This window comes from Geospiza fortis, unplaced genomic scaffold, assembly GCF_000277835.1.
Source record: "Geospiza fortis unplaced genomic scaffold, GeoFor_1.0 scaffold274, whole genome shotgun sequence".
In the NCBI taxonomy this organism is placed as follows: Eukaryota; Metazoa; Chordata; class Aves; order Passeriformes; family Thraupidae; genus Geospiza; species Geospiza fortis.
In genome coordinates, this window is record NW_005054485.1 from 633351 (window position 1) to 650717 (window position 17367).

General features: G+C 42.4%; 1 protein-coding gene across 1 annotated transcript in view; it reads left to right on the forward strand.

The window, feature by feature from the left end:
- Positions 1 to 17367, forward strand: part of LOC115948715 (neuronal acetylcholine receptor subunit alpha-7-like) — a 34234-nt gene extending 16867 nt beyond the window's left edge. The window contains exons 3-6 of the mRNA XM_031063192.1: positions 1981 to 2006; positions 2185 to 2324; positions 15608 to 15652; positions 17308 to 17367. Of these exons, the coding sequence (XP_030919052.1) occupies positions 1981 to 2006; positions 2185 to 2324; positions 15608 to 15652; positions 17308 to 17367 (271 nt within the window). The remainder of the gene's footprint in view (positions 1 to 1980; positions 2007 to 2184; positions 2325 to 15607; positions 15653 to 17307) is intronic.

Below are 17367 nucleotides of genomic sequence, written 5' to 3' on the forward strand. Positions count from 1 at the left end.
ATAGCTTTCCAAAGCCTAGAGCAAAGGGTTATGCTTAGATTTCTGCAAGCCCCTCCTCCCCTGGGGGGCTCTTCAATTTACCCCGACAATGGTAGTACCAGGGCTGTCTAGCAGCCCGGTTGGGTGCAGAGACTGGTGGAGGGTGCTTTTCCCCTTTTAAAAGCTGAGGGAGCCAGTGTAAAAGAAAGGTTGAGGACAAGTATTATGTAAGTACTCAAGATGAGAGCGCTAGTTCAGGAAGTCATTTCTTCCCTAAAGCACAGCAGCATGGGTGGGTAGATGAGTGAAAGGACAGCAAATCTGCTCCAAACTCAGAGCATCTTTCCATAGGACAACATGTGGGATTTTCACGGGTTTCCCTCACACACAAGAGATTTATGATGGAGTCTAGTCCTGCTGAGGCACTGGAAAATACTAAGGCCATAACAGAGGACTTAAATCTCTGCTTAAGTAAGCAGGGAAGATTACTTAAGATGCTGAAGGAGAGATACTGTGGTCAGAGCTCGTCTTTGCCATTGGTGAAAGCACAGCAACCAATACTAAGGTATCAACAAGGGCCATTGAAGGCTTGCTTACAGCATTTGCTCCTCTGGGTGTCTGTGATCACGTAGAATGTTACACAAGAGGAGAAAGGACCCATGAAATTGATGTGATGGTGTAATTTACTAAATTGAACCATAATACTCTCTTGTTTACTAGGCACTGCCATGCTAGAAAGTCACAATCTCCCTTGAGTATCAGCAAAAATGAAAACAACACAGGTTAAACAGACCTATGGATTGTTTATAAACTGAATTTATTATTAGTTTTAAAAGGCATGGCTGCTTTGTTTTAGGGCAGCTTGTCTCAGGCTTGAAGGGTTTGCTAAGCGTAGTAAGAGGCTGGGAAGGCAGAACGGGTTGTTATAGTTTGTTTGTACTGTCAAGAAAATATTCATCACAACCTCTCTGAGAGAAGTTTTGGTCTCAATGTGCAGAGCTCTGATCAAGAAGTAAAAACCATCATATACATAGTGGGAACTGCAGTGGATAAAAATTGCTTCAGTCCAAAGTCATAATGATTTAGAGTGCAGATTCTCTGCCAGGGATTGAATTTATACAGTTCAGAGAATACACACTCATGTTGACAGGACTGATTGACCTCAGGGAACCTGCAGTCCATGACCTTCCCTCTCTTAGGTGCAGCTCTTAAGTAGGGCTCAGGCTGTCAATAGCCACAGCACCAAGATCAACACAGTTTTGGGGAAACTAGGGTTCTGAGCAGTGTATCCCAGCAAATTTCTTGCTTTGCTGAGGGAAGACACCCAAACCTTTACCATCCATTGTTGTCATGGCAAGGAAACCTGGCAGAGCAGGTTAGATGGATGCTCTCCACATCCACCCCAAAGGTGGGAACTAGGTCATCTTGGAAATTAAGCATAGACTGAAGTTCTGCTAATCTTCAACATGCTCAGCTGCTTGCATGACAGTTTTGTGTGGAGTCTGTTCTCAGTGCAAACTGACTTAAGCGTGTAATACCAGAAATTCAGTATCTCTATAATAGCTGTTAAATACTCTAGCCTTCATACCACCACCTCAGTACGTGTTAACAAAGTGTGCTGCCATCAGATGGAAAAAAGTCAAGGAAAGTAACCCAAAACCTGGAAAAACTGAAGAGGATAGGAAGAACAGTTGTTACTGTTTCTTGAGCCTAGAAAAAAGCCTGATACATCAGCTCCAAGTAATAAGGGTACCTGTTACCCATACTTGGTATAAACACAATATGGCTAAGTAATACCAGTGCTGGCTCACAGTAGCCAGTGTCTAGGAAATAAGAACAAGCAAATAAATGAATTCATTTGCTTGCCTACCAGGAAGCTGCTTGGTAGTTTTGGAGCCTCAACCCTACTGTCCATCAGCAGGAGGGACTCCAAGGAATGGGAATATTCAGCCAGAGCCCCAAATTCTGTTCAGTAGTTTCTGAATGTTACTAATGAGTTAGAGTGTTAGTAGTTACTTTTTTTGAGAGTTCATCATTCACATATGCAGAAAAGCTGTGTCACATCCATGTGCAGAGTTTGGGTGATATCTTTAGGAACTGCTTTCTAATTACAAACCTAATAAGAGGGAGTTTTTAACAAAACAGACAAACAATGGTGGCTGTGTGACAGTGTGAATGACAAACACCTTCTTTCTTTTCCTGTAGTCTCTCAGCAGGGGGAAAGCCAGAGACGCTTGTACAGAGAACTGCTGCGGAACTACAATCGTCTGGAACGACCCGTAGTGAATGATTCCCAACCGCTCGTAGTTGAGCTCCAGCTTTCCTTGCTGCAGATAATTGATGTGGTAAGTTACTTGCTGTTTTCTTCTCTATGGCACCCATTCAGCATAACAAATCTGATCGCTCATCTAGGAGACATATTTTTCCTCTTTATCAGGCTATCAGAGATGAAAGCAGTCTGTCTTTTGCTAAGCATCCTCCCAAAATGCTGGAGTACATGCTTTGACACTTTAGAGTGAATATCGTCCTAAAAGCACAGCTAGTTCTGACACAACATGAGCTTCAAGGAAATGAATTATGTATTTTTTTTCCATTTGTTTTAAACAGAAAAAATAATTCAATCAATTAGAAGCCATGTGTTACTACAAATTATTAATGATACATTCTTCTCAGAGCTGTGTGGGATGCAATAACTCAAGACCATGTGCGCATTCAAAGCTACCATCACTGCACTTACACTTTTTCATTAGATATTATAATGGCATTGGCCTCTTCTCCCATCATATTTTTACTGTGCAATGCGCTGAATGAGTCTGCCCTGTGATGAGCTTAGAAATACATAAAAGTAAAACCTGGAGGCACAGCCTTCTAATTGTCTTGACTGCAACATGCTTTTACAGAATTGGAGATTTGACCCACGGAAAATTGTAACATAATTATCCAAATCCTTTTTTTCATCACGAAGAGGATTCTGTATGATAAACCATTATATATATAGACAGAATTTCTTTCATCTACGTGAGAAAAACAAGCAATTTTGACCATCTTCACCCTGTCAGCAGAGCAAACAGGTGAACACACTAGTGCTCTTATCTTCATCCTGCCTTTTCCATAAACAGTATTTGGAGCTGGTTTCTGATACACTGTCACTGTTATGGAGGGAATGAGGAATAGAGAGAGAGATGTGGAAATATTTGTGCAGTCACAAAGCAATTTAACAGAAGCCTCAAATATTTAAGCTTTTTAAAGCTCTCACAATCTTTCTGAAAATGTGTAGTATGCCAGGTGCTCTCCTTGGAGAGGCAAGCAGGACCCTGATGGTGTAGCCCCCCGGCATCACAACATGCAAGTGGCAAGTCCAGTCAGCTGTGGTATTCCTGGAGGCAGGCAGGAGCCTCTCAGATAGGGTATGCATCTTTCTGTTTTGAAATGTTACCAACTGCATTGAACTGGAAGAGAGAGGAAATCTGTACTGTCAACCAAAGGCCTCTACGTGAATGAAAGAGCAAAGATTTCCTGCAGCTAATTTCAAGTAAATTTCAGCAAGCAATTCTAGGTTTAGCAGAGGTGTCTCAGCTCCAAAGATCTTCCTTCAGTCCTTCTTTATTTCATTTTGGCATTTTCTTTCAAACTTATTTGAAGGTTGCGGATACTAAAGGGCCATAGGGCTGTAACTGTACATTTTCAAAGTCAGGAGGAGTTACATAAAACAATTTTCAACTGTGTTTCACATTCATATATGAAACCCAACCTTTCAGGAAATTGGTATTTTTTAAAAGTACTTTCTCTACATTAGGTCAATGTCTTTTATAAGAAACGTAGTTCCAGTGTTCCCTTTTGGTTGTCCACAATAGGAAATAGATATGCTAGATGTTCATACCTTTCAGAAATGAAGCTTTTTTCCCCTACATCTTTGTACCCAGTACAGATGCTAGATGTTAATCTGTTTTAATCAGAACCTGTTCCAGGCTTGTGGTCTTGCAAACTGCACCCAAAGTGTTTTAAAAAACACCCAGACTTACCTGAAATTTTTACCTTGGATGATGTGGAAGGGTGCCTGTCTCCTCAGTGCAGGACAAAAAGTCACTTGGCAGTTGAATCCCTATACTGAAAATGTCATTGTGGCATCAACAAGTGGCTAAACCAACCAGCCTGAAAGTGCACAAAATACTGATCCCCTGGGTCCTTAAATCAGGAATCAATGCAGAAATATGCCAGCAACAAGCACTGTACTTGTAAACCCTTCATCCTCCACTGCTGGCTGGACAGATGGCAGTATCTGTCTGCTCCAGCTGCTGAAGTAAATGTCTGTTTAAAAGGAGGCTCATTATAGCCACAATGATGTAAAGAGAAGCAGTCAAGCTACAAGAAAGAGGTAACCTCTATCAGCTAAGACACCATGAGGCAAACCAAAATGGCCATCTCTGTTCAATCAGATGGGAGTCTGGGGTGAGTAGACTCTGCCTTCTCAGCTGCTCTGCCTGGTGGAAGACAAAGCATATGGGGAATAGCTCTTCACTTGGGGAAGAGGAAAGACAGCATCACAGTCTTGGCAATGGTGTGTGCATTAACAAAGGGAAAAGCTGCTCTTTTTAAGGACTTGTGTGTCTGGTGTGGTCCACTGCTGTAAAAGAGCAGGGTGCTAGGCAGGGCCCCAGCATGAAGGCACTTTTTACATCATACTCCCTGTGAAAAAAGCCCTTCATGCTCAGGGAAGTGTCATGTGCCAAGACATACTACAGCATTGCTGGACTCACTCAGAAACTTTGCAAGCAGTCACTGCAATGGGCATGAGACAGTGGACCCTGTTCTGGTTTCCCTGCAGAAGAAAACAATGTGAAGAAGATGAAAACAAATCTGTTTCGTTGTTGCATGGAAACAAGAAGGAGTCTACCACTGATACTCAAAGAACCTTGTGCCTTACCCATGCCAAGACCAGGCACCACATCTAAAGCACTTCTATCTGGGACATGTTTCATCATATGCCTCCATAAGTCTGTTTCCTACACATACTGTATTAAAATCTAATGAATCCTAGATTCAACTTCTGCTGACAGACTGCTGAGAACAGCATTGGTGACAATCTGGTTGCACACTGCTACACAGAGAGAAAAGACTCCTCTGAGATCTCTGTGGTTTTCCAAGCAGTAGTACAAGTAACTACATAAAATCTCACCTCCTCTTAAAACGTGTCAAAGAAAATATCAAAGCATGACTGCTTTGGATTATGTTTTCGGCTTATTTGTGCATGTATTTGCCTACACAGGATATGTATGGGTTTTAGGATTCAAAGCTAACCATCATACTCAAAGCTGAGAAGAACATGTTATCTACTTGTCACAGTTAGGGTAGACAAATGCAAATGAAGACTTTGGGGTTCGGACTTTTTCCCAAAATTATATTAATTCGTAACTACAGCCATGACAGGCCCATTACATTCAGGAAACAAATGAGCAGAAAGAGAGACAGTTACAGCCCCTGTTTAACAGCAGGGTTCAGTTCAGTTTGCCTTGTCCTCTCTGTGAAAGGACAGCTTCATGCTGAGCTGTCTTGTGTATGCCATTTCTGAGGGTCACTTTTGTTTGGAGCCTGATGTCCAGACACTCCCTGTGCATCAGGAGGGCATTGATGATGATCTCTCTGGTGATCTCTCTCACAAAGCACTGTCAGACACTGCCAAGCTCTGCCAACCCAAGCAAGGGTAGACATCCAAGAGTACTTGGACCAAAAATTGTCGTCTTATTTTGTTTGAGAGCCCAGTCAGTTGGTGAGGGTAGAATAGTAAAGAAATGAGGCATGGCATTTTCTGCAGCAGAGGAAATGCAAGCATTTTCTTTTGGCACAATGTGAAAGGAAGCTGCTAGGTGAAAACTATTTGTCATCATGAATGATTGTTTTCATTTCTCATGTTGGCATCTGCAGGAGACCTTATCTGAAGGGGTGTATATGTGGTTGCACTCTTAAGTTATTAAAAAAAAAAACCTGTTGATGTCCCTGCATATGGTGGAGTTCTGTAGCACTTTTCTCCTCCATGTTCAGCCTTCCATCTGCCACTGTCAGAGGTCATAATGACAAAAAAAGGAATTGCAAGTAACCAGTGGGAAACCACAAAAGTGCTGAAAAAATTCCCGAGCAATCCATGAGTCATTATGCACTTCCAGAAGCTGAAACATACATGTATTTTGGGTTGTAAGCTCAAAACAAATACTGTGTCTGGAAAAATTTTTGTTTGGATTCAATTGCACAGTGTGTAAAATGATTGTACATCCTAGGGACTGCAGGATTATCTCAAACCTCATGGTTGGGATATCACAAGGTTGCAAACAAACTCACTTATAAACTACAGAGGTTGTTGCTGTGGTGTGTCAAAGCTCTCCACATTTTTGGAAAGCAGCAAGACAAGGTAATGTAGAAGTTTAGTAGAACAATAAAAACAAAGATTCACGTAAGATTTTTTTTCCTGAAAACTGGATCTGAGCCTTGCTGTTCAGAGAAGACAAAAGATCCTCACATACTTCACCAAGTGCTCAGGTGCAGTCGCTATCACTATAAGCAGCATACTAGCTTAGCAGCATAGATATTTTTGCCTTCTGTACCCAGACCTCATCAAAATGTTGGATTCAAACTTAGGCTTCCACTGATTTCCTCTAAATCAAAGAATACAACCCTGAAGGAGTTGGAGTTTTTTGTTATTTTGGGTTGGTTTGTGGGGTGTTTTTAGAAAGAGTTTGGTAGGAGACCAACTTTTAAATGCAGGCATCTGTTGACATTGAAGCTGCCTTCACCAGCCTGCTCATTTGTCAGGTGACCTGCTCATCAAATAATAGGACTGTTGAACTCAGTCCTCAGGAGCTCAGACCTTTTTGCTGAGGAGTTCTCTATGTGAGTGAGAGTTGCCAGAACTAGAGGCTGCCTGTCAGTATACTGTGCCAGAAGTTAAAGGTGAGAACGCAGGAGGGGATGCTAGGCCTGGCCCTGGGGTACATCCTGTCTGACACAGCTCTCCTACTGTTGGGTTTTTTACAAAATTTCTATCAGATCTGAATGCCTTTAGCAGCTAATATCCTTGTTTTTAAATTATTTTGTTTCATAAGATTTCTAGGGCTGGTTCTGCAGGTTATTGAAAGGCCAGAAGGTTCAAGGTTTATTTTCTAGCTCTAATTCGCTTCTTCCTTGTTAAACTGATCTTACAGCATCTACGTCATTCCCTCCCACCTTTCATTCTAGCATTCTCACACATACAAAAATCTATGCTGGGTGTTATGTAGTAAACCCAGACCAACATACAAGCAATTCAAGGAAACAAATAAAAATATGCAGTGCACATAAGCACCTATTCATTTGTTATTCCCAATATAGTATCAGTATTTACTAGATTAAACTATAATCCCTATAGTACATCCTGTACAAATCTTTTACAGATAGATGTCTTCAACTATGTAAGCTTGACCATTCAACTGACTCTTTCAGCCCTTCTAGATTAAAGTATCTTTTTTTTCTTTCCTAATAATGCCTTTGTATTTATTTTGGGCTTCCTGCATGGCTTTTGTGAGCAATGTTTACTCTGTATCTCCTTGAAAGACCTACTCTACCAAACCACATATCTTTCTGGAAAGTTTTTGTCACTCTCATCTTGCAAGAGACAATTCAATGAGACCAGAATAGCAAGGCTGATGCAAAATGGTGCAACTGAGAAGAAAAACAGACTGGACACCATCACAAAAGCTGAAAATCAATTTGTGACCAAGAGCATTAAAATTCCAGACAGAAAAATTACAGAAAGGATTCTAGACCAACAGATTCATTAGAGTTAAATCCCAAAATCTCTCTCTTGGTCACAGAACTCACTTAGTGTGACCAATTTTCAGCTCCAGGAAGAAAAAATAAAATTCCTCTCCATTAGCATGGGAGGATATTGAAAATTGGGAAATTCAAGGCTAATTGAGCCATGAATTATTATTTTGGCTGTCCCCTATGTGCCAGACATTATCAAAATGCCAGTCTCACTAAACCAGTTAAATATACAACATCTGAATTTGCTAGCACAATGAAGTTAAGCACTGTGGGTAGCATGGCTTCCTGACTAATACTACTTGCACATGCCTGCATGAAACATTATGATGGAGTTTTAATTACCTGAACTTTTTTATTTTGTATGACTTCTGCCCCACTTGGCTCAGAATGGAGGCAGTTCACTTGGTGAGAAGAAATGCCATGGTTTTTTTCTTTCAGCATGGTTCCCGAAGTTGTACATAGTGGCAGTGGCTCTAATAAAAGAAAGGCTGATTTGCTTCTGAGATTTTTGGTTTTGGTCATCCAGCTTGGGCATTTAATGATAATTAAACAATTTTCTGTCTGACCGGTGAAAAGACTGTACTCTGTTGTTTGTAGATGTAGGAATTTAGATCTTGAACTCATGTATATTCCTTAATTTTGGGTAACTAATCTGAGGCATCAAAGATTTGCAGTAAAACAGTTAAGCCAAAGCTGTTGGGGTGGCCTTGAACCTAGTATTTCTTAGTTTCTCTGAGGGTAACTCCTAAGAGACAATGAGTTCTGCTATTGAGTAAAAATCTTTCCTCCCATTTTCTATCCCTAATCACAGGCTTTAAGAGCTCACTTGAGTTTTGGAACATACCTACATTCCCTTATTTTTTGCTGTGCTGTCACACCAACATGGAAATATAGAAAGAAAAAACAAAGGGAACCTTGCAGATAGACTGAATGTGAGTCTTGGAGAAGTAGTCAGGGTTGGTTTTCTCAACCATTCTTCTGCTGTTTTCCTAGTGATTTCAAATGCTGAAAAGGGTGATTAATAATTAATATCCTAGAATAAAGATTTGTGTCTAATACTGTTTGTTTGAAGCACCTGCCAACTGTGTACAAAATACATGGAGGCTATTTCAGGAGGAAGTATCCACCCTGGAGAATATAAAAACCACCTACATGCTATGTGTGGATGTTTTGGGATTTTAATGGTGGACTGACGGCTTTTGTATCATGACATAACACCCTTTCTCCCAGGAACTAAGCCTGTATGTCAGTTTATCCAAGCAGTTAGAGAGAAGCACTGTGCTGGAAGGCCATGTGAGGCCCTCTCACCCAGCTTCTGGGGCTTCCATGAGAATTCTCTTTGAAATAGAGGGACAAAGCTGGTGGCTTCACTTTTCCCGGGATGTCAGAGAGCTCTGGAGCAGGGAGTCCTGCAATTTGCAGCTCTTTGTGGAGGAACTTGAAGTCAAACAGTCTCAAGACCAGTGAGGCTACATTGTGTCACAATTCACACGACTGAACGAGATCAGTTCCCTGATCTTCAGAGTCTAGTGCAAAGCCACAGCCTAGAAAAATAAAATTAGTTCCTAAGTCAAGTGCTCACAGCCCCAGGCAGTGATTGGAAGTCATTTCGCATGTGCAGAGCAAGAACAAGACTGCCTTCTTTCACCACAATGGAAATTGGAGTGTTGGAAGATGCTGAGGGGTGAGGAAAGTAAGACACAAATCAACTAGGCTTGGGAGACTCACCAGTTGTGCCAGTGAATGAGAGGGCTGCCTACTTTGAGGCCCTGACTGGCAACAGAAACTGGCATTTCTTCCCTTATTTCTTACTTCTACTCTCAGCTTTGGGGAGTGTGTGGGTTTAGTACTTGCTGCAGTGGCTTTTGTATCCAGGTTTTTGCATTTAACATCCATGTCTGGTTGGTCTCTGACGTACAGGGAGTCAAGGCTTTCACAAGGAATACCTCTTGAGGACTTTTGATTACCATCCATTACACAACCTAAGGAATATGGCTGGCATCCGTGTGTTTCCAGGCTTCTGTGGCACAGTCCCTCTTTCAATGCTGTGCTTCTCCAAGTACAGGGTTCTCTTAAACTCTCCACTGTCACCACAAGTGATTGCTCCTGGCTCAGGGGCTTGTAAGAGGAGGAGTATAATCTGACAGGGGCCAAAACCTCCAATATGTAAAGTTCCTGTCTCAAAAGCAAGTGAATAGATTCTGCTGAAAGCAGCAGATAGAGATGCAATGGTACTCCCCCAAACTGGGGGGATAAGAATGCGGGTGGTTAAAGACAGTGGGACCACACAGCCTACACAGCCTACTGCACTGCCTTTATAGTAGCTGCTACACAGTGGAAGGACCAAAGGCAGATTACACTTCTTGTTGACAGTGAAAGAGCACATTCCTCTACAAGACAGGAGGGGACCAATAAAGGCAGGACCTCAAGGAGAAGCCAGTGGCATTAGATGGGAGTGTGATTCAAGATGAAAAAACACTTATTTGACATCACTTCCAGCCATTCATAGGAGGAAATTCTGAGCAGCAAAGATATCCAGCTATGAGCACTTGCCCAGATGTATCTTTATCTTGATGGGCAACAAAATATCCGCCAGGTGTTTGTTCTTTTGTTATTTCTTTGTATTTTTGTATTTCTCCCTAGTCTTTCACCTTAACTCTGGGCCCTCCTGTCTGGTTTCCATCTTCCTCCTGAGGGTGCTTTTTTTTTTAAAGAGATTGAGATGAAGTACTTAAGTTATCCCTACCTAGTTGATGTTACCATGACAAGGGTCATTTCAGCTTCTTAATGAGAGCCCTGAAATGGCTGTCCAGCGATACTTACTTGAATGTTGCCAGGGCAACCTAGGCACTCCTCAAAATTACTGGCTCTGTGAGCCTTCAACCATTCAATGCATTTGAGTTTTAGATAATCACCTGAAAATTGTGGGCATATTGGTGGTTCAGCAATGGAAAGGAGTGCCTGTACAGTTGTAGATTGAGCATACAAGCATTTGAAAGCTTGATCAATTCCTTTGGATATTTTGAATAAGATCCCACTCAAAGATCAGTGTCTCTGCTAACAAAACTTTCCACGTCTCCATGTCAATGTTTTCATGTCACTTGACTGTTTCACTTCTTATCTTCAGATATTCAGGTACAAAAACAGTAGGAAAAAATTTTTAATTACCTGAAGTAGTACCTAAGTAGTCACACACGACCATTGAGAGTTACCTGTTCAGTTAGGGACTTTTCTGATCATTGTCTTGAAATAATTCAGTGGCTGATTCAACTCCCACTTCTGTGGCTCTGTGAGAGGGCAAGAATTAATGACTCCTGCTGATCACATGGTAACAAATGCCTTGCTGCATAGATGACATGTAATCATATGATGTGACTACTGAACCAGGAAGGGATTTGGGTTTTTTTGTCCAGGTGATATGACCCAAGTAGTTATGTGGCTAAGGGCAGTTGTATTTTATTTAGGTGTTGACCTGGCAAGGGAGCATCTGTTGACAGGCAGTGGTGCACAATGTAGGCAGATGTACATACATTGTAAGCTTTGAATTTAGGGCAGGGAAAAGAAAACCAAACTAAAACATTCACATGTCACAGCATGTGCACCAGAACAAACCAAACTGTCATTTTACATGGGTCAAAGGTGGCTGTAGGAATAAGCAGATATCCAGGGCAGAGGATTAACTGGAGTAATGCTAGAGATAGAAAGGGGAGAAAATGACCCAGATAAATACAGGAAGGATTTAGAGAACAAGTGTTGCACTCACTTGTGACCACAGCTTTTCTAGCATTTTTAAATACTAGAAGCAAAATTATTTGTCTGAGCTGAACATTTGCAAACCAGGAGAACTGCCAGAGGAATGATGGAACGGCACCTCTGGGAGCTGATCCTTTTCAACCTCACCCAGAATCTTTGCAGGACTGCTTTCAATGCTTTGCTGCCCAAAAAGATGGGAACTGAGAGCTGGCCCAATGCAGAGGGAAGGTAATTCTAAAGGCTGACAGTGCTAAGACAGGAATCTTGAACAGAAAAAGCACTGTGAGAGATTATTCAAGTTTTCTCCTGGGAGGAAAGGCATCTTCCCAACTAACCTTTAAACCCCTCTGCATAAATCAGTGACACAGAATGAGGGAACTGCCTCCAGCACTTCCCAAGCTCAATAATTACCTTTTAATTTGTGCAAAGCTAAGTGACCAGTGATCTCCTGAGACAGACTTTCTCCAAGTTATTTGTTTGTGCGTGTCTGTGTAACAGAAAGATACAGTCCTTTCTGTGCTAAGGTATTTTAGGGATGCATACAGCACATAGGTCATGATGAAGATGGCGGGAGCTGCAATTCTTCTGCAGCTCTGGAAAGGCAAGACAATCAGCCTGCTGCAAAGGCCAAAGTATTTCCTTACAGAATGCAAAGCGACCACAAAGATGGAAGGCTCCGTAAACACCTTAGCTCTAAAATGCCTCTCACTCTAATAGGGGGTGAACTCAGACTCAAGGTTCCCGTGGCCCTCCTCTCCTTGGCAGCCGCAGCAGGCACTTTTTCCTTGGTTCCTCAGGGTCATCCTCTAGAAAGGACTTAGCAGGAGAGCTACACTTGGACAAATGCCTACCCAGTGTGAAGTCAGCTTTGCTGCTTCTGCAAACCAGGCACTTCTGGAAAACTCAGATCCTTGTTTGAAAAATGTTCTGTTCTGTCATGCAATGAGAGGGACCCATCAGGGTGTATCTGTTGACCAGCGCTACATATGTAAGCATTTTCTGTGTTTTGCCAAAATGTCAGATGCCATTTAAGAGCTCAACAGCCTGAAGGCAAGGATGGGAATAATCTCTGAATGGCCAAGAAGACATCCTGACATGACTTTCTTGTTTCACCCAAGCTAAGAGAAACGTAAGAAGCCCAAAGCCCTAGTTAGACCTTGTGGTTTTACTGCTACCTAAACACTAGACAAGGAAGACCATCATTGCTCTCTAGATAAGCATTTGAGAACTCAAAACTGTAAGTTTTCCGTTGACTACAAAACATATCTAAGCACAGTAGCCCTGTGAAAAAGCAGGCAAAGCAAACCCAAGACAGTAAATTTAATGCTACATGGAATACCTGTCTGAAGAATTGTTTGGATTCAAAGCTGATTAGCCAGGTCATTAGTATCTGACACACAGATAAACAGGTAAGGACAACAAACTGTTTTGTGAAATACAGAAGTCAGCCCAAGACATCTTCCTTTGCAAGCTGTCGAGTATAAACTTACTGTGCCAGAAAAAAATTAGCTTCCTTGTAAATCAAGCCACATATGAAAGGCTTCTGATGGAAGGCATCTGCACATGATGGAAACCCCCAGCCTCACAGATGTACGTTGAACTTTAATGCATTCCTGTGTGGTTTACATAGATAGATGACAAAATGAGGAATGTCCCTTCTTCCCCTTCCCTGTAGGTTTCAGTGTAGGTGGGAAAAATCTTTAGTTTTGTACAGTGGTGGCATTGCCTGATTGTTGCTGACCAGATTTTTAATCATGTTGTTCAAGCTCTTTTAACAGTACACAGAAAGTCTTAGGAGAACGTGTGCAGCATACAAGTATAAAGCATTCTTTGTCTAAGAGCACAAAATATTGTTAGTACTTGATGTGCAATTCAGATGACCATCATGCTTGCCAGCCCTACAGGACACCTCAGGAGTCATTGGTGGCCAGGAATGCATCAATCAGATGGGCTGGCAGTTAGCCTCTGAGGATCCCTGAGACACAACCTCTGTGTTTCTGAGTTGCTTTCATTTCCCAGGTCAGTGGACACAGATAGCTCTGATGACTCTATCAATTACCAGCTCTGGGGTTATTCTTCACTTTAGAATTTTATTTTTCAAGATGGTGTTTGAATCTTCCAGCATCTAAAAAACTTGTCTCAACAAGCCCAGTCCTCCTCTTATTTTTCTGCAGATTTTCTTACAATTGCTTCAACCACAGCAACCAAGGGAACAAAAGGGGGTGCAGAAGGACCAGGCCTCTGGAGGTGGGTTGTAGTTTGCACATAGAGGGGAGTACATTTGCTGGAGCAGCAAAGAGGAGAAAGGGAAATGTATGATCAGTGTAACAATATAAAATCACATCTGATTTTTTTGTGGCATCTCACAGCAGCAGAAGCAGTGTAGTCAGGTCTCAAGGGGACTCAAGAAGAGGTACTGTGAAAGACAGTTTTATGTCGATCACTATGGCAAAGACCTGTTTCCTGTATGAAATTTACCTTTCCTGGTAAAAAGGAGCCTAGCTGCAGGGCCTAACTCTGGCTACAGTGCCAAATCAGGAATCCTCCAGAAGTTGATGTTACAGCTGGACTCCTTGCTGGAGTGCTTCTGTAATAGTTAATGATGTCTCCCTTTCTAGGTTGTTGTATTTCTGGAGCTCCAACAACCCAAATGTGAAAAGAGAAGATGATGCTACAGACAAGGTCCATGCTAAGAATTCAGCAGTACCACTGGTCCAGTGCCTGCTATGCTGGGGAATCAGTAATTAGGAGACTTCTCTGGGCAGTTCTCCTTCATGCTATAGCCTAGGGATCTGCAGTTCCTGCATGGGACACAGAAGAAGTAACACCAGAGGACTCACAGATGACCAGACACACCTAGGGCTGCAGTGAGATGTTGCAGTTTGGTTTTGAGCAGCCCTTCCCTGACACTTCTGGGAAAGTTTCTTTGCATATGTACTGTGAGGGTGGCTCAGGAGGGGAGGAAGGAGGAAAGGCAGAATGACTGTAGGTTGAGGTGGGCAGACTGGTATTTTTCCAAAGTGAATAATGCAGTTTAGGTTTTTCTACCTTCTTAGAGAGTAAGAACTGCAGTAAGGACATGACCAGAGAAGGCATGCTTGTCCAGGGAGCACTCTGTATGGTTTAAATACCTGCCAAGCAGCTTGCAATTGCAATGTCTCCCACCTGAGACACTGCAGACAACCACGTAAGCTTCCTACGGCATGGACACACACAGGGACAGCTGGGCATGCAGTGAACCAGGCTCCCTGAGCAGCACAGCTTCAGCTTTCGGGAAGGGCAGGGCATGGCAGCTGTGGTGTTTGGGAACCTGTGTATCTGCACCACAGTGACTCTGCAGCCCTGTTTCTCCAGCCCCACGGTGCAGGGTCCTGGACCTGCAGAGTTACTGCAGAAAACCGCGCACCTTGTGACTCTCCGCAGAACTTGGGCACCAACTGGGTGGTGAGAAAATCTTTGTTTCTGTTATAAGAGATTCTTCCCCATGGCTCCTGCATGCAGGAATGAACCTGCAGACTCCTGCTCTGTGCAGGTGTTGTGTGAGCTCCCTCTCATGCAGAGTTTTTGTCCTTTCAGCCAAATGATAGCTTCTGCCTAAGGCCAGCCCTTTGTTTCCTTTAGCCAGCGCTAACTTACATAGCAATGACACTTGAAAAGAACAGCACTTCTGGCTTATTTCACCATTGCTTTACAGTGGCAGCAAACACAACATAAAATCTCTCCAACTATGACATGCAGTGTGGTACTGAAAAACATCTTGTTTTGAGCAAGTAGCTAGAAGGTAAAACTTGATAAGGAGTTCATCCCCAGAAAAAGAAGAGAAATCATCTATTACTTTCCTTTCTATTGTTGATCAGTTATGATAAACACAGGGAATCTGTAGGTTTAAAGGATAAGAAAAAGAACCACTATTGTCTGGGCCAAATAGTGGTGTTCCAGTGAGCTCACAATCTACTCCATGGAGTTTGGTTTATGTACCCCAAAAGTGTGGATTCTCTAAAAGACACAGAAAATCTTCCATCTCTAATCAAGCTGTTTCATCCCTTTTTCTCTTGTCTTTCCTTCCCTCTTTTGTTCAAAGGATGAGAAGAATCAGGTGTTGATCACCAATGCTTGGCTGCAGATGGTGAGTACCTCTGCCAGTAAAGAAACTTTAACTGAAAACTAATGAATGTGATTTCTTAGCAGAAAAGCAAGACTGCTATCTTACAGATTATGTATAATGCAATACAGGCATTTTGAGTCCTTTAAAATTTCCCTAGTGCTCCTTTTAGAATTGAAAATTAAATTCTAGAGACTACACTAATCCTTTGGACAGACTGTTGACCTTTTGGGCATGGAAATCAACTGCATTGTTTTGCCAGTGGATGTAGTGATCTAGTAACAAAGAGTCCAGAGTTAAGAGTCCCATCATAGCTAAGAAGAGTATCTTCAAGGGGCTCAAGGCCTCTCCATAACCAGTGATGGGGACTCATGAGCATGCCAAACACCCAGTAAAACAGGTACCTGCACTTACCACTTCTGGGAAATTTCCACTTCTGCCTGAGACTGGGAGCCAGGGCATCTGTCCCCTAACACAGAAGTGGTCACATGCATACTGCTCATAGGGGATTGTGGGTAGTCCAGGGACCAGAGTGGGCCCAATGCTGCTTTGCTGCTGGCAGCACCCAGGCAGCTCTCTGGGATATTGCCTTCCTTCATGCTTTACAAACCTCTTACATAAACATTCCTCCTCCCTCTTCTGCAACCTGCTCCAGCTGAGGATTCACCTGCATGCTCATACAGAATAAGCAAAACTGACCTTCACTAAGAAAAGGGACCTCCTTTTCAGGACGGAATTTCCCATCAGGTCTGCCTGGCTGCCTATGGTGAGGGATACAGTGTTTTCTTATGCTACATAAACAGATCTCCTTAAGGGCTTGTGGTCAGGAAGGAAGCAGTTCTTAAAGGAAAATCCATTGGGAGACTTGAATGATTAAACTAAATCCACTTTGATTTTCATAGCCAAACACTATCTCATATTAATATGTTCCGCTCAGCAGGCTGTTTCTTCCTCAGCTACCTGCTGGAATTTGCAGCAGAAATGAGCATTTTCATATTGCAAAAACTAACTGAGACAAACCTATATGACTACAGGATTGTTAGGTCAGAGCCTGTAGGTGTCCTGTCCTTTGCAGAGATGTTTTAGAGGTTTAGATGTTCCACAGAGGTGTTCCACCGATTAAGGTTTCCCTTGCAAACCTCTCACTGAGCTTCGTTGTAAGTCAGAAGGTTCTTCCCAAAAGCTGTTCTTGCACCTTTCTCAAATTAACTGTGTTGAGGTAGAGGAGATGGGATCAGAAACAGCCCCTTGGCATGTAAAGTTCACTTGCCTACCTCTCATAGCAAGGTGGTTAGTAAAAGAGCCACCCAACCTTTGTTATAGATTAAATTATTTCCACCCAATGGGGAGACTCAGACCATGGTCCACCTACCACTAACCACTTTGCTTCAGAACCAGCAGACCTCATTGAGGTGCCTACTGCCAATGGTTCTGCCAGCCCTCCAGCAAAGGTTTGGGATACCTGGCCACAAGATGAAGAGCTAAGCACTGTCTTCAGTAGTCACACTGTTATTTCCTCTATATATGTCAGCCTTTCTTAATAATTAAAACTGAGCATTAAACTATTATCATACTGAGGCTATTGCTATTGGCAAAATCTATTCTATTCCCATAATATTACAAAGAACTTAGAAGACTTTTAAAAGCCCATATAATCTGATGTATGTGTTTGTCAACAGTCCTGGGTTGATGTTTACTTGTCTTGGGATCAATCTGAATACCCAGTAAGCAAGGTGTGA